The following is a 23010-nucleotide window of genomic DNA, read 5'->3' on the forward strand; positions in this document are numbered from 1 at the left end:
CATCAGAAAATGATCTTCTGAACAAATGTGTATGAAGTACAGCGCAATTGCTAATGTTGTAGAAATGATGTATGACAATGGTAATTTATGCAATCTACAAAAATATATCCATTAACATAAACCGCACAAACTTTGGCTTTGAACAATTTACTCCAAAAATGTGAAACGCATTATATAGAAAATAAAATAAACATTATTAAACATCATAAAATACATTATCTGTTCAAAGAAGAAGAATTTAGGAACCTTTCATTTCAGCATCTGAATAAATAGTTATAGTAAGCCTGCTAAACATTACACAGTAATGTATATAGATCCCAAAGCAATAGTCTAAAAAGAATTGTCTATATGTATTATATTAAATATATGATTATTAAATTATGTATTTTATTACACTGTAAGGTTTATTTCCTTTAAGTTTGTTGGAAGTCAAAAAGCAGTTATATGGAGATCTAAGTTATAGGCCAGCTACAGAATGTACCCTACAGTTGTCTTAAAGGCACATCATGCCTTGGCTTTGTAAAATCTCATAGCTGAACAGAGAATTAATATGATGCACATAAAAAAGTTTTTATTGAACCCTTCTCTACTTCAATATGCTTCTGATCTCATATGGAGTCAAAAGCTGGTTTTATACTTAAAGGAAGTTGATTACCAAAACTCAGCATATCAACCAAGCCCGGCTGATAAGCTTACCTCTATGGAGCAATGACAAAGCCACCGTTGCAGCAAATAGTTCATTTGCATATTCAGACAATATCTTAGCTGATGCATCAAATCACAAGTGGAAAACACCAGTGATTGAGATGACTTTAACCTATCTATCTGTTAGTCTGGGTTGATATGCCAGGTTCTGGTGACAGACTGCCCTTAAGATAACTATGTCTCAAGACATTCCTGATTTTTATATTCCAAGAAACAACTGCCGTCAAGGGAAAATCAGGAAAACCTCATAAACACGGTATGGTCGGCCAAACAATTTGAAATTGGCGGTTCAGCCAATGCAATTTTAATGTTTATAGGTTTCTTTATAGGAAGGTTTCTGGTATAACCTTAACAAAACAAAACAAAAAGTCAGATAGTTTGTTTCACTGGATGAAGTAATACTCAGCTATTCTACCCTAGAAACAGTACAGAGCCATAGGCATTCCATGTGTGCAAACAAATCTGCCGTGTGCACGAGACCTCAGTCCAGGTGTCAGCAACCTCGTCACTTTATTTGAAGTGGAACTACAATACCCAACATTGATACTTGCTTTGCTATTCTTGGAACTTTCATAGAAGTGAATAGAGCATGCGGGTTGTAATTTCATAGCAGCTGGGGTGCCAAAGGTGGCTGACTAATGCCTTAGTCTGTAGTCGTCTGATAAGCTGTAATTACATCTCAAAGAATCTAATGTCCTATGGAGCTACATGGGAAATCTTACTATGGAGAACCCCATCCCTAGACCCCATGATTGTTATTTGAATGAAAAATGACTTAGAGGAAGAAAAAAAGACCTTGGTCTTCAGCTAAATCACAAAAAATACACATGGTAGTCCAGCAACACGGTATGCCAGGTATAAAATAAAACTTTTATTGTATAATCATGAAAAGATTATAAAAAAGGATATAAATCTCCAAATGTAAGGTTTTGAGGCTATGACTAAGGGGATCCTCTCCCCGAAAAGGCATAAGCGAGTCTTGTCTCTACCTTACATTTGGAGATTTAACTCGCTAGTAGCTCTAATACATGGCTCATACATTGTATAGGATGGATTAATAACCAAACATGGCAAAGATTTCTAGCGTGTCAGACACAAGTATGAGCAGAGGAGTCATGTATAGCTGTGTTTTTCAATGCTGCCAGTCACAGCACAATATCATTACAAATGCCAGTCTGGCTGTGTCCCTCTTAGAGGCTAGCCAGTGAGCGCAGCGGCACGGACATAATTGCCGTTTTCATAAGTGGCAGTTTCCTTTGTACTTGATTATAGGTGCAGGCACTCAGAGGCAATGATGAGCTATTAATAAAGGTTGTGTTTTAGCCGTGCGGAGATGAATTAGGGACAGAGTGGAGGAGGCCAACTGGTGGGAAAGGGCTGTGATGGCAAGTCTCAGTGTGAAGGGCCATGATACATGTCGTACGAAATGTAACTATATGCTCAAAAATAGCAATGGCAATTTAATAAAGTTCTGCTAAAAGTCTCCAGAATTCCTGTCATTCATAGTTCAGTACAGGCGTGATGTGATGGCATCTGAGCATGCCGGATTATGGTTTCCTTCTAGACTTCATCTCCCTGACTTTGCCTTAGTGCATGTTAAGCATTCTGGCTGATTTTAATTAACTGTCTAACAGGGTCAGAGTGCAAATAAATCCGATGAATTTATCACTGGAATGAAGGGAGCCTTATAAATAAAGGCTGCTCCCTTGATGTCTGCTATAAATAAAAACCTTCACACTTTCACAGGTGATTTAATTCCCTGGCACTGGCCAGTTTTATCTCAAGTATCAGTCATTAGACTGTAATCTACTGCCTGAGATAGATCTAATAAGCAGACATGTTCATTTCAATCACAGCCATTTGTAAAGCAGCTACTACATTGTGCTGGCCACACCACAGCCGCAGTTACTGCTGGCTCCTTAGTGCTCTTATTTACTAAAGTGAAAGGACCAATTGGTGTGGCAAAGCTTTCAGTTACTTAAAGGCATTGTCCTATAAATGTGACATCACTAGGGGTCTGATAATAGAGTCCCCCAGCAATCAGGGGGACTAAAAGTCTTCATCCTCACTGAAAATGAGTAGCCAGTGAGCTTGTGTGACTAACGCTCCTTTCACCTCTATGGGGTTGTTGGGGATTGCAGTTTATACGGAATAAGAAACTGTAAAAAAACACAAAAAAAACAAACAAACAATTCCTTTAAGGCATAAGCTTCATGATGCGAAAAAGCAGCGTTTTTGCTGCTACGGAAATGCCACAAAAAATACTTTGTTTTACATTACCTGAAAAGTGAATGGAATTCTGGCTAATCCCATCCGCATAGTGCAGAATGAAATCCTCAGAGTGTCAATTATACTAACGGAAACACTGGCGTTTTCTGTATAGGTATAATATGGGCAGAAAGTCCACAGAGAAGAACTCTGCAAATATGCAATGAAAAACGTTGTGGAAAAATATGGCTCCTATAGAACATTTCTATTACTCATCTGCATTTCACTCCTCATTTCACGCCCTTCCTCGTTGACCTCCCCTCCAGGCTCCTTGTCTCTTTTCCCTTCTGCTCTTACTCTACCCCCATTGTTCTAGACTGCATTTTTCCTTGATGTTTATTGCCCTGCTGCATGAGGACTATTGCCCCTTCCCCTTCCTTAATCCATTGTGTGCTCTCCCCAAGTATTATTCCCCCTCCCCCCCTTCTTTCCCTTCAAATACTGTTTTGGAAGTTCTTTTCAGCTTTTTTTTCTATAACACCATTGTACTTTTATTCCCAAACCTTAACCCATTAATTGCCATAATCCCCAATTGGGGATCGGGTACTTTAACCCACCTACAAATGCCATCTGTCATTGAGGAATAGAAACAGGACATTCACATGGTCCAGGTCACGCGCATGCATTGCATTGCGCACACAAGGTCATTTTCATGGTGCAGTTCCCTTATTATTGAAAAAAAAAAAAAAAAAAAGCTGTGGAAAAAAACGTGATACTTTTCTGCTGCGTTTTTGCAGTATTGCTGTGTGGTGCCTTAGCCTAAGTGAAAGCCTCCCAGTCCTGACAGCCTAGACAATTTATTCTGCAGCATAGGAAAACTTTCGCTGAATCAGGGTGGAAGTAAGGCATATAAATAAATTGCAGTATTTAATAGACACATCTGTAAAATGAAGACTATAATGTATGCGTAGGTTCGTGTTACTGTTTGGAATATTTGTGAAATTATATAATTATATAAATTGCAATTTCCAAATAACAGCTAATGTGTTCACCCGCTGCAGCTAACAATGTGGGAAAGCAATTCAGTGTTTTTTCCAAAGTGTTTTTATCGAAGTTGTTTCTTCCCGAAAGTGAGTTTTCATACAAGTAACAGTGATAGGGGTGCGCTAAGGATAAGGGGATTCCACAGTAAGATCTCTCATGTAGCTCCATAGAACTTTCTACAGTCATGGCCAAAAGTTTTGAGAATGATACAAATATTAATTTTTACAAAGTCTGCTGCTTCAGTTTTTCTAATGGCAATTTGTATATACTCCAGAATGTTATAAAGAGTGATCAGCTTAACAGCAATTACTTGCAAAGTCAATATTTGCCGAAAAAATAACTTTATCCCCCAAAACACATTTCAACATCATCGCAGCCCTGCCTTAAAAGGACCAGCTAACATCGTTTCAGTGATTGCTCCATTAACACAGGTGTGGGTGTTGATGAGGACAGGGCTGGAGATCAATCTGTCATGATTAAGTAAGAATAACACCACTGGACACTTTAAAAGGAGGCTGGTGCTTGGCATCATTGTTTCTCTTCTGTTAACCATGGTTATCTCTAAAGAAACACGTGCAGTCATCATTGCACTGCACAAAAATGGCCTAACAGGAAAGAGTATCGCAGCTAAAAAGATTGCACCTCAGTCAACAATTATCGCATCATCAAGAACTTCAAGGAGAGAGGTTCCATTGTTGGCAAAAGGCTCCAGGGCGCCCAAGACAGACCAGCAAGCGCCAGGACGTCTCTTAAACGTGTTTCAGCTGCGGGATCGGGCTACCAGCAGTGCAGAGCTTGCTCAGGAATGGCAGCAGGCAGGTTTGAGTGCATCTGCACGCACTGTGAGGCAGAGACTCTTGGAGAAAGGCCTGGTCTCAAGGAGGGCAGCAAAGAAGCCATTTCTCTCCAGAAAAAACATCAGGGACAGACTGATATTCTGCAAAAGGTACAGGGAGTGGACTGCTGAGGACTGTGGTAAAGTCATTTTCTCTGACGAATCCCCTTTTCGATTGTTTGGGACATCTGGAAAACAGCTTATTTGGAGAAGACGAGGTGAGCGCTACCACCAGTCTTGTCTCATGCCAACTGTAAAGCATCCTAAAACCATTCATGTGTGGGGTTGCTTCTCAGCCAAGGGAATCGGCTCTCTCACAGTCTTGCCTAAAAACACAGCCATGAATAAAGAATGGTACCAGAATGTCCTCCAAGATCAACTTCTCCCAACCGTCCAAGAGCAGTTTGGCGATCAACAATGCCTTTTCCAACATGATGGAGCACCTTGCCATAAAGCAAAGGTGATAACTAAATGGCTCAGGGAACAAAACATAGAGATTTTGGGTCCATGGCCTGGAAACTCCCCAGATCTTAATCCCATTGAGAACTTGTGGTCAATCATGAAGAGACAGGTGGACAAACAAAAACCTACAAATTCTGACAAAATGCAAGCATTGATTGTGCAAGAATGGACTGCTATCAGTCAGGATTTGGTCCAGAAGTTGATTGAGAGCATGCCAGGAAGAATTGCAGAGGTCCTGAAGAAGAAGGGTCAACACTGCAAATATTGACTTTCTGCATTAACTCATTCTAACTGTCCATATAAGCTTTTGTTACTCATAATATGATTGCAATTATATTTCTGTATGTGATAAAAACGTCTGACAAACACACATAAAAACCAGAGGGCAGCAGATCATGTGAAAATATAATATTTGTGTCATTCTCAAAACTTTTGGCCATGACTGTATAATACACTGAATTTGTGGAGGCCAAATTGTTTAGTAACACAGAAATATCCAGAGTGGCGGGTACGTAGGTATCTATCCAATAGTTGACAGCTCTTGTAGTGCCTCCGGAAAAAAGCAGGAAATGGGAAGGGGGGCAGCTTCTACACTTTCTAAAGATGTCCTTATCCTGCATTGCAGCTTTATTTTCATGAAACGCAGTGCTTTAGTTTTATGTAAATGAACTGAAAAGGGCTTTAGGGGCATTTCTACTCCTTCTATGACTTAGCTTTCTTCTCTAATCACCCATAACTGCTGTCCAGCTCCTATCCCAATTTCTTCAGTGACACCTTCCACTTTGTCTGCCTTTGTCTGCAGTTAGGGGTGGTTATCAGCTCATATCCATAAGAATAAAACAATGACTTTCATGAAAATGGATCTGCAATGCAGATTAAAATAAACATCTCTGGAAAGTGCAGAAGCCATCCTACAAGGTACTGTCTTTAGTTTAGTACAAATTTTCTTGCTAACAGACTCTTTAAAGCATATATAGTCTTTCAAGAAACTTTGCATAAATCAATAATACAGTTTATGTAAATAGGAAATAACACGATCTGTGGTAATTATTTTAGCAGTTTTCCCCTCTGCGATCAGTTCTCCCTTAGCTGTTAGGTGAATACTAGCTGTTATGCCTGCTATTTCCAAGGGTAATATTTAAGTGATCCCTTGATTTTCATGCTTTAACCCCTGTATGGGGGATCTGGATTTCAATGCAGGTATCACACCAGGTTGATACCTACAGGAGGACTCTCAGTTCGGTAGATGCTGACCTATTCAGGTCAAGAGACATTGATATATGGCATTGAAGAGGTTACACATTAACATCAGAGTCAGTGCTAGCATAGCTCATATATCATGGTATTCAGCAATAGGTCAGTGCTTGTGGCTCGGGATCTATACAGTTATCAGGTAGGAATCAGGGCTGGAGGAACGATTTAGAGTTGGGTAAATAGGCATTGGACAGAAAATAGGCAATCTAGAATGACAGAAGCAGAACATACCTTTCTAGGAATTAGTATGCTAGAAACCTTATTACTCAAGCACCTTCTTATGGATAAAGGTACTTTGAAAAGCCCAAAGATGCAGAGGATTGGCTGGGAGCAGAAAGTGGAGTTTACAACCACTTATATGGCCAGTTAACACACCTTATGGGCAGGATCTGAAACAGCACCCACAACCTGTGACAGCAGTCCAGAGGGTACAGAGAAGAGACTGACAGCTGCAACAACAGGGCTCTACAGTTACCATATGACTCAATGTTTTGGGCAGAGTAGTGCTCTTAGCTACGTGTAGTTACAATATCAGCCTATCTACAGCAAACTAGCTAATGTAGCCCATATAGCAGATGACCTGCTCCAGCATCATCTTCATATGTTATCCAGCCATATGGTTCTTATCAGCGGGCCTCCTCTCTATGTATGTAGTGACATTGTTTGGTCCTAAATAAAAGTGTGGTCCCTTCTTTTAATGATATAGTGCACTTGTCCATTATACATTTGGGGTTCCTTTATAAATTGTGGCTCAGGATGCATTAAGAATAAATGAATAACTTGTTGTTACCAGTTGAGGCCTGATTTTGCCTACAAGTTTGACAAAGGGAATAGTAACACTCAGTTGTCAATTTATTCATAAACTTCTAGGAGGAATAACAGAGGAACAGCATAAAACAAACTTCTAATAAAAAGCCTTCTAGAATTTTTAGTTTTTGGGGAATGCAAGTATTTACTAAAAAGGACAGGTCGTGTAGCGGATTCATCATCCTTAAATCCAAATTCAATAACGTGGTCTTTGAAAAAGGTGAAGGAATCTGAAGGAGTTCCTACATGGAAAAAAATGTGTTTGATGATGTGCAAAAATATATACAAGGCTTAAAAAAGCAGGAGTTAAGTGAGAAACAGTCATTGCCTGCTTTGTTTTATGCATCTCTCTCCATGTATCTTGTTTTTAATTGAAGATGGAATAAATGATCTTTTTAAGAACGTCATGGGTGATGTTCCCCCTATTTATTTCTAGAGATGAGCGAGTACTGTTCGGATCAGTCGATCGGAACAGCACGCTCGCATAGAAATGAATGGACGTAGCCGGCACGCAGGGGGTTAAGCGGCCGGCCACCGTCAAAGCGGAAGTACCAGGTGCATCCATTCATTTCTATGGTGCGTGCTGTTCGGATCGGCTGATCTGAACAGTACTCGCTCATCTCTATTTATTTCCTTATCCCGATATGTTTATGGAATAGTTTCAGATTTCAGAAGTAGAGAAAGAAAGTAGAGCACGACCCATACGGGCATTGGCAGTATATTGTCCACGTGACTACATCTCCTCTCTTTGGATGTCTGACCTCGCTTAATGACTGCAGTAGTGCCACCTTTTGTTTTCTTTTACTGTCTTAGACTCATCTGCAAAAAGGCCCAACCAACCAGACCAGTCCTTATAGCGATACTACTTCACTTTTTGGAAGGTAGTGTGGAATGGGGAAAAACAAATTGTTTAAAAAGACAATACGTGATGAAGCCTGAGAGGAGTCCAAACAGCTCTGATGTCCCAAATGGCACCTTTTGAGGGGGGTCCTGTACAGATTTTGTATTGGTGCCCATCTTTAAATTACACCTCTGCACATTACATAGTGCTGGGTTTTAGGTTGCTAAAATTGTTATCCAGCTGAAGAAAATGATATGGCAAAAGTTTAGTTTGTTATAAAATAAAGACATATTTTATCATTCCCCTACCATGCTACTTGTGATGCTTCCTCAACCTCCAGTTTCTGCACACCCAGATCCACTGATGATATCCAGACTCAGACCCATACAGAGACTGGCAGAGGACCAGGGCCAAGCAGCATTAAACCAACAGAGATAGGGGTTTGGTAAATTGAATATGTCTTCTTATATGTCTCACAGTAAACCTCATTGGGAAAATTCATTTTTAACTAAGCATATATTTGCATAGCCTTTAGAAAGGCTACTCTAGACATACATTTAATTTCTTAATTCTCCCAGCTGTTTTTGAATTAGCCCGCTTTTATTGATAAAAGTGGGCTAATTCAAAAACAGCCGAGAGGATTAACAAATTAAAGGTACGTGTGGCATAGTCTTTCTAAAGGCTATGTAAATATATGCTTAGTTAAAAATGAGTTTTCCCAATGATACAGCCCCTTCAACTTGTTCTTATTATTTTAGAATATATTATTTTAGAACGTTACGTTGTTGTCCATTTATTTTTTGCAGGCTGGGCAACTCTTTAAATCTAATGTCTGAATAAGAGAATTTCATCGTACTAAAACCCAGCAATGATCATTTCTGTCAATTCTTGAGTTTAGAGCTTTGTTCAATGTTAAGTATTAGAACATGTATCAAGTCAAAACTTATTGCGTATTACTGGAACACCATAAAATAGAGCATGTCAGATTGGATTTGTCTCACAGTAAACCTCATTTGATGTGCCTCATTGAAAAGCATGTAGTTATCATGATTTCATGGCTATGAGGCATATATGTATTGCAGATTTGTGAGCATATTTAAATAATTTATTGGAAAAAAATCATGGCTATCTTTGGAGGATGGTTTTTATTTTTTTAAATAAATGCCTGAAGTGGCCCTTCCACATAAATGTAATATTCATATCATGAAGAGCCATGGCGATGACACAAAAATACAGCCATCTATATATACGTGCCTTCAGGCGGGCCTACGACATTTTTATTTAATTTAGATTGTGAGCCCCATATAGGGATCACAATGTACATTTTTTCCCTATCAGTATGTCTTCGTAGAAAGGGAGGAAATCCACGCAAACACGGGGAGAACATACAAACTCCTTACAGAAGTTGTTCCTGGGGGATTCGAACCCAGGACTCAAGCACTGCAAGGCTGCAGTGCTAACCACTGAGCCACCATGTTGACCCTAGGCCTACGACATCTAAAGCAGCACTACCATCTCAGCTACCATGTGTTCCTAAAGGTACAAAACTGGCTCCAGTTTTGCATATGTTGAGAAATCATTGTTACCAAGAATCAACAGCACACACCAGTGGCGTAACTAGGAACGGTGGGGCCCCGTGGTGAACTTTTGACATGCCCCGCCCACCAAAGACACCAACACTGCTTAGGGAGCGTTCACACTACCGTCGGTGTCCGACAGCTAGTGTCCGCGCAAAATCTTGTGCGGACATTAGCATCGGACACTAGCTGTGTCCGTGACATTTTGTATTCATTTAAATGGACATCGGGTGCATTCTTTTACTGTCCGTGGGTGTCCTTAAGTGTCCATTCCCAAAGATGTCCGACTTTTCAAGCGGACAACAAAAACCTACATGTCGTGTTTTGCTGTCCGCTTGAAAAGTCGGACATCTTTCGGAATGGACAGTTAAGGACAGGCACGGACTGTAAAAGAACGCACCCGATGCCCATTTAAATCAATGCAAAATGTCATGGACACAGCTAGATTTTGACATTTTTTGACATTAGCAGTGGACACTAGCTGTCGGACACAGACGGTAGTGTGAACGCTCCCTAACAGTGGCCAAAATAAATGTTCATATACTCTGCATTACACACCTTGAGAATGTGCTCTGTTCTTGGTATACAATGGTATAAAACTTGGTTTTCTAGAGTTTTGATGATTCTGTCGTGGCTGTAAAAGATTATCTCCACATGTACTTACTTCTTGGCAAGCTCATGCACAGCAACAAAAAAAAACAAACAAACAACTGTATAAAACTGCAGAATAATCCAAGACCTTGAGGTACTGGTGAGACAGGAGGGAAACTTCAGACTACAGATGTGTTCTTCCTTACTCTTATTCTTGGATGAACATACAGTACTCTGCGATGTGCGGGGTACCAAGATTTCTAGATTCCTACCCAATATGTATCTATGTGCTGCCATCAGTGGTTTTGCTGTGCATTGCAGCCTTTCAAGGTTTTATTAACATTTCACAATATTGTATTACATCGGTACCTCATACACTGTTTATAGCTTACATGCCATGGCTGTTCATAGCTGTGCCTTAAAGGGAGTGTGTCAGCCAAATTTGGAACAATTGACCAACAGAAGGTCCTTTTGTAACCAGTGGTTTAGTATCCCAAATTTCCCTTTTCAGTTACAGTTTTCTTGAGGACGTCTCTAATATTGAGATATGAGTCATATGTACTTATTAGACTCATCTCAGGTGCTCCAGACACATGAGCAGTTCTCCAATGATACTAAGCAGAATCTGGTATACCATGTACTGGACGTAAACCAGAGGTGTGCTCCCCTGCATCATTGGAGAACTGTACATGTACCAAGAGCAGTCATCATTTGCTAATTCTATTTGGGACATACAACAGTTGGCCATAACAGCCTGCTGATGGTTTAATGTCTACAATGCACCTCACAAGTTCAATTTAAAATTATAGACATCACAGATCTGACCATGGAAAATCCAACATGTATTTGCAGGAGGCTTTGCACTAGAATTCCAAGAGTTTCTGCTATAGAATGTGCATTGACTGTGTCAGTGAATTCACGAAGATTAGGTCAATTTAATGGAGTAATCTGTCGCTTTAACATGTAAGATCTGTGGGAAACAATATGTATGCTCATTTCCATGAATTAAGTGCAGGTAAACATCAATAGTTATAGGGTTAGTATGCTTGAAATATGTATGTAATGTATGACCATGAAGATCAACCAAGGAAAATGAGGGGATGTGGATGAAGACCAGGAGTATGGCTAACTTTAGAAAATTGTGTAAACATGGGGCTCCACTATTTTTGCCAGTAGACATAGCTGCCTGGTTTCCTCTGCACATGTTCCTTTAAGGATTAGTGTTCTCACTGTATTTTTTATTTTTGCTTATCCACATACTGATGTCACACTGTCCATTTTTGTGGACATACGGCACTGATGCTTAACCACTTCAGTACCGGGCCAATTTGTGGTCCAGGACCAGACACATTTTAGGTTTATTTTGTATGTGCGGTTTTGAGGTCTGTAACATTTTTCCCGTATGTCTCAGTCAACTAATTTTTGCGTCTTTTTTCGGGGACACATAGGGCTTTATTTTTATGTTATCTTTATTTTCGAATGTGTTTTAATTTTTTTTATATCTGGGAAAATATAAACAATATAGGAGGGAAATTGTGTCTGGTTTTCAATTTATTTTTTTTTTAAATTTAATAACACAAAGTGTCACTGAAAAACTTTATAAAATAGTTTTTCCTCTCCGTTACGGTAATTTTTATTTTGTATGGTGTCGTCGGGGGTGGGGCTATAACCTTTAATAACGGCGTTTTATTAGCGTATTATTTATTTATTTTTTATTATTATTTTATTTACATTTTTTAAAAAACTTTTTTATTATATTTTTATTTTATTTTTTTTCCAGATTGTGTCCCCATAAAGTCATAAGAGACCTTTGGGGACATCTGATGACTTTTTTTTTTGTACTGGAGGCTGATTTCTCCTATAACTGGGGCTGGTACATTTAACCTCAGATACAGGAGAAATCCAACCTCTTGCACACTGCTACATGGTATACAGAGCTGATCTGGGGTCCTGTAGGACCCAGGAGCTCTGGCAGGACACTGAGCCCGACGGATCACGTGTCTGCCGGGTCAGAGGGCAGCTGATTTATGGCTGCGTCCATAGCTGTGTATACAGCGCTCATTGAGTGCTGTATACACAGCGATCGAGATAGCAGGGGAGGTAATAAATCTTCCCTGCTATCTCTCTAGGAGCTCCGGCTGAAGTTACAGCCGGCTCCTAGTGAAAGCAGCTACACGGTCTCCGTGCAGCTGCTGTGTTCTGGTGGACGTACAGGTACGTCCTGTCAGAACTAGACAACCACTTCCCGGACGTATATAGTCTATGGGCGGTCCGGAAGTGGTTAAGACACACTGATGATACAAAAAAGGAACACAGATTGCTAGTTTGTGGACCGCAAAATACACACGGTTGTCTGCAACTAAGCTTAGAGGTTTTCTCTTACCATCTTGTCTTGATCTGTTGCCCATGGTATGGGACTAGTCAGAAACCCAACCACAATTTCATTATTATGGCCAGGTTATCAGACAGGGAAACCATGGCTGGGTTATTGTCAAGACCCAGCAACAGTTCAAAACAAAAGACAGTTACCACTGATAAAGGAAAATCTCCTTTTAAATTTTTTAAATATTTTGGAAAATTGGGAAAACATTTGTCTACAAATGTAAATAAGGTTATCTTCATGGGAAAACCTCATTAAGTTCAGCCTTCTTGAAAATCATGCCAGTTTTAATACCGATCGGTACTAAAGAGTTGTAAGCAGTATTTTACAAGTACAGTAGCTTGAGAATTAGCAGTAATACACCACTACATTTTTACTCCAGATTATCATGACTGCTATTTTATTAGTCTTTTGTTAAAAAAAAAAAGGCCATTTAAATTCGAATAACTAAACATGAATATTATTCAGCAATAAGAAGCTTTTACATCTTCCCTTTAAATCTTGTACAGAGGAGGAAGAGTTAAGAAGCGCATATAAAAGGATAAAATCTGCAGTAAATGGACAGCATTCTCCCTGCTAAGTGTCAAAAGCTTTGTATTAAACAGAAAGCCAGCTATGAAAAGATAAGTGAGCCCAGTAATAATATTACATTAGAGTATAATGTGGGTGATTTCACTGCCGAGATTGAACAGGTGGTGGGCTTTGTGCCTGTACAATGAGACCCCACTATCATCAGTACAGAAAGACAAGATATTATTCCCAATGGGATTCTGCAGATAGCGCATAAACTGGCGGGTAGATTTCATAGCAAATTCTATTACTTAGCCAATGCTGAGTGCCTAAGTTCTATAGAGTGTCTTGTATAGGTGTATATAGAGCTACAACGTTGGATATACTCTGTCCCATCTATAACACAGGGGTGCCCTCTGCCATCTCCATGGCTTATTGCATTAGTCCACATTGATTTATTTATTTTTTTTAATTTCTAATTTTTCTTATTTCTGCCTTCAATAAAGTATTCATTTTTTCAGCATGTCATCTTCTTTTTAAAATACCTCTCTCATCATCCTTATATCCTTTTGTTATACTAATATCACAGTCCTCATACATACATTCACAAAGTTATCCTCTCATACTGCATTTATTTTATATTGTAGTATTTACAATAGAAGAAAAAGAGCATTAAAAAATAAAAGGAAGAAAAAAAAGATTCCACCTTGGATAAAGATAAGGAGGGTTTGGTAACATAGTATATTATGATTGGTCCTAACACAGGGTTAAAAGGAAGGTCCATTGGCCTTGATCAGGGTTGGGCTAATACAAGAGATGGAAACCATTTACTGGTAGATGTTTCAGTCACTACTGACTGCTGCATTTAAAGGGTTAAACACCGCAATCAGAGTTATTGGAATTGTGGGGGATACAGCGCAGTGTCAGCTGTATGCTAGGAGCTGAGTAGTATGTCATACTGTACAAACCCACTACTTACCATGACGTGCCATTATGGCATGGTGCAGGAGGGGGTTAATAAATGAAGGCCTTTCATAATGTAGCATAGATCACCACCAGGTATAGTGAGGTTTACAAACTACAAAATTCTCCTCACTGGGGCACTTTGCTCAGTTCTAGTGTTGGGGTGCAGATGATCACCCTCTGCTAGGAAATGGGGGTTCCCTAATTTCTCTAATGTTGGTAATATAGTCTGTCCATCTAGTGGTAGGTGGGGAGACAACTTCTGTCCTTCATCTATGCATGACAGCAGCCACTGATCTAGGACACCTTGAGGCCCTAGTGCCGTATAGAGAGGTGACGTTTCCTGACCTTGTTTTGCGATATATATTGTTTATTGCTAGTTCAGTCTTATATCCTGCTTTTCTTTTAGAGGCTGATAAAACCTGTTGTTACATTTAAAACAATAAAATTCCATTAAAATGTTTGCACAAAAACCATTTACTTTTATTACATTATTCATCCTGGATGAAGTTACTTTGCCTTTACTAGTAAACTGCAGCTGTGTAAGGGGACACTATAGTAAACCTTGTCCCTTCTTCATCACTGTAAGATTCTCTTTTTCTGTGTTTTAGTGATCTTGGCTTACACTGAAGATTCACAGCATTTACAGCTTTACAGTATTTGTATTTCTCTATATTTATTATGCAGCAATTCCTTTCTGTAGAAATGTGATTGTTATCAGAACCTTGCTCCTTCTCCGATTCTCCTCGCTGTATAAATTGTGGAATTTATTTAAAGAAATGTAATCTTTCTCAAAAAAGGGATATATAATGTATTCTACATAAAATAAAATATCTAAATATATTACAGTGGAAATAATTAAACCAGAAGGCCAGATATAAGGATATTTAATTACCAGCCCTCTGCTTTAGGGTAGAAGACAATGAGAATAGGTTTGTAGATCATTTGCTGTAACTGACAAAAAAAAATGCACTTAAGGCTGAGACGTCATGAGCCAAAACCAGGGGTGGATTAAGAAGAAGGTAGAAGTATAAGAAGTTGCTATATATTTTTCATTCCTTTTGTAGCCACACCTGGCTTTGGCCCCCAAAAATGAAGTAAAATCTGCAACAACAAAAAAGCTGCGTTTCCGCAACGTGGTCACTCAACGTTAGCCTCTGGCAGGAATTATTTTGTTTTTTGAGACATTTATTACAATGTAAATATATGGAAAATTATATTGCAATGTATTTTTAACTGCTAGAACACTGACCACTTTCTTATGACCCCCTACACACGCCCGTGTATTGTCACAGGTCCATATAGCAGACCGTGAGCCTAAGGCAAAACTCAGGACAGGTCCTATATCTGTTACTCATCAATGAAATCTATTGGTTCATGGAGGTGACAGACTCATATCATCCATGTACCGAGCATGCAGTTTTCTCACAAACCTGTACACCTTCGTGTGCACATAGTCTACCTTTTGTTTTAATAAAATAATAACTTGGATAAAACCATTTTTCGCTATTTGATCACATATGGTCTATATTTTCTACTTATTCAGTGCCATCAATGACACTTTCTAGTGAGAGCTATCTACTTAATGGAAATTGTTTACCTTTAGCTATATCCAATATTAAACAATATAATATGCAGTGAAAGTTCCCAAAACACTATTTTAGCCTTGTAGTATTACTATACACCACTTTCATTCACCTATCAAGCTGTTGCTTTATTTTTTGTAAACAATAATAATAATAATAATAATACCTGCTGTGATGTGAAAAAGAGCTAAGGTATATCTGGCCACAAAGACACATGTGGTTAGTGAGACATCTCTCCCCAGGGTGCACAAAATGAAGCACAGTCAGTAGAACTATATAACTTGTCATCTAATTTTTGGACATCATCATATTACATTTTAAGGCTGAGGCCCCATGTTGCGGAAACGCAGCTTTTTTTGTTGCAGATTTTGTTGTGTTTGAGACAAAGCCAAGAGTGAATTGAGCAGAAGATAGAAATATAAGACTTCCTAAATATTTCCCATACCTTTTGTAGTCATTCTTGGCTTTGCCTCAAAAAACAGCAGCAAAAAAAAAAAAAAAAAAAAAGCTGTGTTTCCACAATGTGGGGCCTCAGCCTAAAGGGAGTTTGTCAGCACCAACAACGTCATTAAACCAGCCATAGTACCTTATAGTGCTCAGAGACGTGAATACAGTTCTATAATTTGTTTGAAGCACGGTCGCTTAGTTTTGATGAAAGCCTGCTCTTTATGCCTATGCAAATGAGTGTATAAAGGGGTGCGTTCTGGGACGGCTGAGAATTGCAGGAAGAGCTTCCTCTGGCATCGGAGGTGGCAGCAGAAAACTCCGATTACATCAGTGTTGCTGGGAGGGAGTACTGAGCAAGAAGAAGGTCTTACTGCAATGCTCGGCCAACCCAGAACACTCCCTTGATGCCTTCTTGGCTCATATGCATAGGAATAGAAAACCTTTTTTTTTTTTGTCAAAATCAAGCATTCATTCTACAAACAATTGATAGCGCTGCGCACTAGAATGTACTGGGGTACTGGTCCAGACTCCTTTTAATACAGTTTTCAGTGAGAATGAACAAAAAAAAATTACCTTTGCACCACTATAATCTGATCAATATAATATATATAGTAATATATTTATCTCACCTGATGAAAGATAAGCGCTTGAGATATAAATCCCCAACTATGACTAGGAGATAGGTAATGGAGACACAGGAGCAGGATCAGCATGAACACAATGCTGGCGGATGCATAGATGGCATTTATAAGAAACATCATGGTCACACAACCCAGAATCCCCAGGATGCAGGTGTGCCAAGTGAAGTAGCGAAATGTTGGCCTGCGGACATAGATAGAAAAAGTACATGTATATTTAATGGCTGCTATAATCTGTTCATAAAGATAATACATACAACATCCAAATAGTACTACTAGAACACTTGTAAAAATTACATTTTTTCTTATTTTGTGTCATGCAATTTTTTATTTTTAATTTTTTTTCAGATTCAGTATGTTTTTAGATATGATGTTTTCATAGGGGTTTTCCAGGACATTAACACTGACACGGGCTATAAAATCGGTGGTGGTCCGAGTCTCGGCACTCCACTGATCAGCTGTTCCAGAAGGCACCAGATTGGCACAGCTTTGGCAGTACTGCAGTATTTGGGTCTGTGCTATGCTGATGTGTGGCAGCCTGATCAAACAGCTGATAGGTGGCTGTTGGAAACTCACATAGTACATATCTTCCTTTATTACAGGTGGAAGGTCAATGCATTAGTTATATACATTTGATGCTGAAAAAAATGCTAAATCACCCCCCATGCTACTCTATACAGTATTTCCTGTGCTAAGTAAATTAGGCTATGTGCTTTACTCTCGTATAAAAAAGAAACTTTAGAAATAAGAGACAAATTTGTGTCAGTTTTTATTTACAATATTAGTTTTCTAAAGAAGTTTCCATGCATTTTACTAGTAATTGGCAGCTTTGTGTTTTAGTGGTGTAAAGGAACACAAAATCTAGAAATGATCAAAGTTAATAGGGGATAATCTTTTTCCTACTGTTTGTTGCATGCAGAAAAGCAAGCTGATTGACAGTCTTTAAGAAATCTTAAAAATAACAAATGGCTTTAACATGCTGCTAATCTGTTCCGTTTTTGTTGAGGAATGGCTAAGGGGGTGATACTTCACCAAGTGGGCGGGGGATGTCCAATGGGAAAATCTTTACTTAATAGTTCACAGCTGAATAAAAACAGGATAAAAGCAATACTGACTTCACCAATCCTCCTCCGCTGCCTCCATTCAGACACTTCGACTACAAGCACATTGTCAAAACAGATAAGGAAAATGGATGCAATGTCTGTTTTTTTTCATTGCCATAGGCATTGGTGGGGCAGGCGTTTTCATGGATCCCTCACAGAATGAAGTCTATTGATGGATTCAACAGAACAGATAAAAATAGGTCCTATTTTTTGATAGTGCATCAAAACGAATTAGTAAGAAAATGGAAATGTGAATAGCCCCACTAAGACCAAATTAGGTGTGCGCCCATCAGAAACTGGAGTAGACTTCTTTTACAACTCAACAGTTTTTTGGCATGAGTTATAACAATGGCGAGCGGAATGTGGTGCATCTTTGGCGCAAGAAAAGGCTGTAAGTCAAAGATGGACCACAATAACATCCACCTATGCCAGAAAACTGGTGTAGATGGGTTGATAAATTCCCCCAATGTGCTGATCTGACAGCTGTTTGTCAGTGTCGTATATATGAGATCTTGCCCTCCTGCTCACTGATGCCTGGTCCCATCTGAAATCACTTTTCTTTTTTAACCCACTCTGAACCATTTAGAAAGTTTTTTTCCCCACTGCTGGGCAAACACTTGAAGGCCTTTAACAGATATCTCAGGAGCATTTGGCAAAACCCCAGAGCTGTGAAAATGTTAGTTTTGTATTATAACTATATATATATATATATATATATAAATTTTTTTTATATATATATTATATATATAAATTTTTTTTTTTTTTTTTTTTTCCTTAAAAACTCTATTTAGAAAATTTTCAAAATCACAAGTGTAGTGATCTATACCATAGAGGAACAAATAGTCTCTCCATGCAGGGAGAACATACAAAAATCCAACCCAGTATGGAGAGGGGAAAAAAAGGAAAGATGGAAAGGGGAATCTGAACTGAAACCAATCCTTGTCTGACATGGTTTATGATTCAGCCTCCCGCACCTAATTTTACTGTGCCCCTATGTTCTAGTATTTATTTATTTTTTTTTCTCTTAAAAATACTCCCTCCTGAACTTTATCTTTACCTTTAACATATTTAAAGGTTTCAGACATGCTCCGCCCACTTCCCTTTAAGATGCTCCTGATATTATTTATGCTTCAGAACCTCCACCATTTTGGAAGCCTATCTTTACATCCATGATTTCTGAAGCTGATTTGAGCATAACAGACATTTATAAAGTTAAACCAGTAATGTAGAAAAATCAGATGGCACTGCTACAACTTTAAAACAACAAGTGCATACTTTCTTGTTTATAGGTGATTATATAAATATTTCTTTTTCACCTAGCTGGTTAACTGTACAACCATATGTTGGTACAACCATAGGGTGGTGCTCAGCATCCCATAAGCAGCAAAAGGATATTTTCAAAAATAGAAGGAATAGAAGGGGGGCACTCACCACTCAGACGAATTTTCTTTAAAACAACGTCCTTTATTAGGTCAAAATATTAAAACCATCCTGGTGGAAGGGAGACAATGCATCTATAGGCGTATAGAGGCAACAGCCGTTTCGCGCTGTCAATAGCGCTTTCTCAAGCCTTGAATGCAACGGGGTTGAATTCAAGGCTTGAGAAAGCGCTATTGACAGCGCGAAACGGCTGTTGCCTCTATACGCCTATAGGTGCATTGTCTCCCTTCCACCAAGATGGTTTTAATATTTTGACCTAATAAAGGACGTTGTTTTAAAGAAAATTCGTCTGAGTGGTGAGTGCCCCCCTTCTATTCCTTCTATTTTTGATTTATAAAGTTAACCCTATGAAGTGCATTGGCTGGAGGACATAAAATATGAGCTATACACACACCTGAGGCTCTAAGCATTGTCTTCAATATTTAAAAACAACCCCAGAGCGACTTTGCTCGATGCAAGGCATTTCCAAGAACAAGAACCCCTGTACCTGATTCCTTTAAGTATCCAGCGAAATAAAGGTGATTTTTACGAGGCAGTGCATAACAAGACATAGAGGGTTTTAAAAAATATTCCCTATGAATACAGGGAGGCTTTAACTTTCCATACTGCTTTTTTTGTTCACGAGAACATCATTGGTCTAAGTGAGGAGTCGACCACAGCATGCGCTTCTCTTGCAATAAGTAATAATGCTGCACTTCACATGGCGCCTGATAATAAAACCTTGATTTGCATATTTTAGCACCAGCCGTGCCAGCAATAATCCCATGATTATATAATTAAGACTCATCTGTAAATCAGTTTTTTTTTCTGTCTTCTTTTTAATTCTGATATAATTTGACCCCATTGCACATCTTTTCCTCTGCTTGCTTGCTCAGACAAACTTTTATGCTCTGAAACTTCTCTAACACATTTGTCAAAACGTCTTGCTGAAGTATCCATGTATGATGTTAAATTATTATTGTGAAACTTTTCTTATCGGACTGAAGTGAATATAAAGGTAACTGGGGATGAAGTCAGGACCACGGAATAATAAGTGCAATGTTATTATAGAGGACCTGTCGCCACTGCTGACATCATTATTGTTTTAGTAAATACTTGAATAACCAAAGAAAAGACAATTTGAAATTCTGCAGTTCCTTGGATACTCTTCCTGAATATATATGATTACAGCAAATATGGTTGCCATTCCAATAGTCACAAAGGTGTGATCCTACATAATCTAGTACTGTCCGTAATGAATGGACGGCATAATCATAACTGGTAAACCCCCGCTGTCTATTTATGTCAGGAGATAATCATACACAAATACATGCTCAGACAACGCATAAAAGAGTATGTACTGTACTGTATATATAATATTCAATGTTGTCAAGGGCTTGTTTGATATTTTGACTTACAGAGAAAATGTATCGTCCAGGAATTTGACAACTAAGGGTAAGTTCACACGGGGTATTTTGGTGAGGATTTTGAGGCCGTATCTGCCTCAAAATCCTGACCGGTCAGTTCTTTTTTTGCGGGACCCATTTATTCCGGCTGCCAGAAAAAAGAAGTGACATGCTCATTCTTTCAGGCAGATTCGCCTCGCAACATCCACCTGAAGACACTGCCTCCGGACTAGGCCCAATTAATTTGTGCCTAATCTGGAGCGGAGTGCGTGACTGGATGCCTCAGGTCCCGGACCAAAAAACCCAGTGTAAACTTACGCTAACACAAAAGGCCATTAAAGCTAAAACATTTTAAAAAAAATCATACTCATGTGACCTCACCACTGTCTGCTTGGTTGCTCACTGTGATGTTGCTGAAGTCCAGCACCACACATGCCTTTCCAGTGGCCATAGGAAAGGTAAGGTCCTAGTAGTATGGGGCACAGAACTCCCGGCAGCGACTACACAGCGCATGCACGAACAGACAGCAGCAAAAACGCAATGAAAAACTGTAGAGAAAAATGGGATGCTTTTTTTCTCCATATTGTTTTTAGCTGTGTTCCGCAATGACGGGCCTTAGGGTGCATTCACACTACTGATACGCTGACTGATTCTGAAAGTTAAAACACGTTCAGAATCAGCACGTATAAAGCAGATCCCATTCATTTCTATGGGAGCCGGCATACGAGCGCTCCCCATTGAAATGAATGGGCTGCTTTTTTGTCTACGAGCACTCCCATTGAAGTGAATGGGAAGTGCTTGCGTGTACGGCTCAGAATGAGCTGAGCGCTAGGCCTCTTCACACGGCGAGCCGTACCACGCGAGCACTTCCCATTCACTTCATTCGAGCGCTCGTAGTGAAAAAAGCAGCCCATTCATTTCAATGGGGAGCGCTCGTATGCCAGCTTCCATTGAAATGAATGGGATCTGCTTTATATGCGCTGATTCTGAACGTGTTTTAATGTTTAGAATCAGGCAGCGTATCAGTAGTGTGAATGCACCCTTAGCCTGTGGGGCCTTGGCAGGAGATAATAGATCACTGGAGCCGGGATTATGTGCACTTTTCAGTAAGACACTCTGTTACCATAGTCTAACCAATGGGTTATGGATTGCTAAAGTTGTTAAAAGCCTCATCTCCTGTGGTTCTCACCTGCCCATAATCTAGGCATCAATGGGATTTGGCTGACTACCATCTTTTCCTGCTGAAGATACACAACAGGACACGTATTGCCGACCACAATCATACAATGAATATACAATGTTGAACAAAAATTATCTAAAGGTTACATTTAAATTTTGTAGCTACACCATTAGGTAGGCTTCTCTCTGGAATAACAAAATGGACTTTCAGTAAGGGTGCAGAGAGGTAAAGATGTGACAGAGAGCTGCACCATTACCTTATCTATTTACACCTGCTGGAGTCTGGTAATGGTGGGGACTACTGTAATCTTATGTGTAACCAAATGTGGAAGGCATTGTACAAAAGCTGGATGGCTCCGTAATACAGAGCTGCACAGCCTCCATATGCTGCTGTATAGGCTCTGGGGCACATATAGCATGTATGGAGATAGTATTCCCTACAATCATTGTTCCATATCTTAAAGTATGGAATGCTATAGACTACCACAGAACACCATATGTCTTCTAGTGAAATGAGAAGCACATATACACCTTTCTGAAATCTCTCTACACCGCATGTCTCAGTATAAAACACAACCATAATATGGCAACCAGACTTGGTCAAGTGAATTCCCTAGAGCCAGATACTCAGAAGAGATTAGTATAAATGTTTATTTTTACTCATCTCCGTTGGGAAGACTTCTATTGGAAAGTGGCCAGTGGCATGTAAATACATTACATGACGCCAGGCCCTTTTCCATTAGCGATGGTCCTGCCTGGCACCATTGGAGGATATTCCAGTCCTCCCATGGGCCAGCCCAATGCTGCCAGTCCTTTCACAGCTAAGTGCGCCATAGTTCAAGGCATAAGCCAGACATCAGGCTTCAAACAGGACCCCAGGACTGTGTTTGACTGTCTACTGGGATACAACTGACCTACTAAGCTGCAAGAGCCTCCGGGTACATTGCACTGCCTGGAAAACAAGCTGGGACTGAACCACTACATTGGTGAGGATCATTCAAAAATTGTTTCTGTGTACCTGAAGTTAAGAACGTTTCAAGTTACCATTTTTTCTA

At 39.4% G+C, this 23010-nt stretch overlaps 1 protein-coding gene across 1 annotated transcript in view; it reads right to left on the reverse strand.

Moving 5' to 3' along the window:
* The window catches only part of LOC142197863 (solute carrier family 12 member 9-like), a 212154-nt gene that overhangs the window by 10626 nt on the left and 178518 nt on the right, over positions 1-23010 (reverse strand). Inside the window, exon 10 of the mRNA XM_075268511.1 lies at positions 16840-17032. Within this exon, the coding sequence (XP_075124612.1) occupies positions 16840-17032 (193 nt within the window). The remainder of the gene's footprint in view (positions 1-16839; positions 17033-23010) is intronic.

This window comes from Leptodactylus fuscus, chromosome 3, assembly GCF_031893055.1.
Source record: "Leptodactylus fuscus isolate aLepFus1 chromosome 3, aLepFus1.hap2, whole genome shotgun sequence".
Classification (NCBI taxonomy): Eukaryota; Metazoa; Chordata; class Amphibia; order Anura; family Leptodactylidae; genus Leptodactylus; species Leptodactylus fuscus.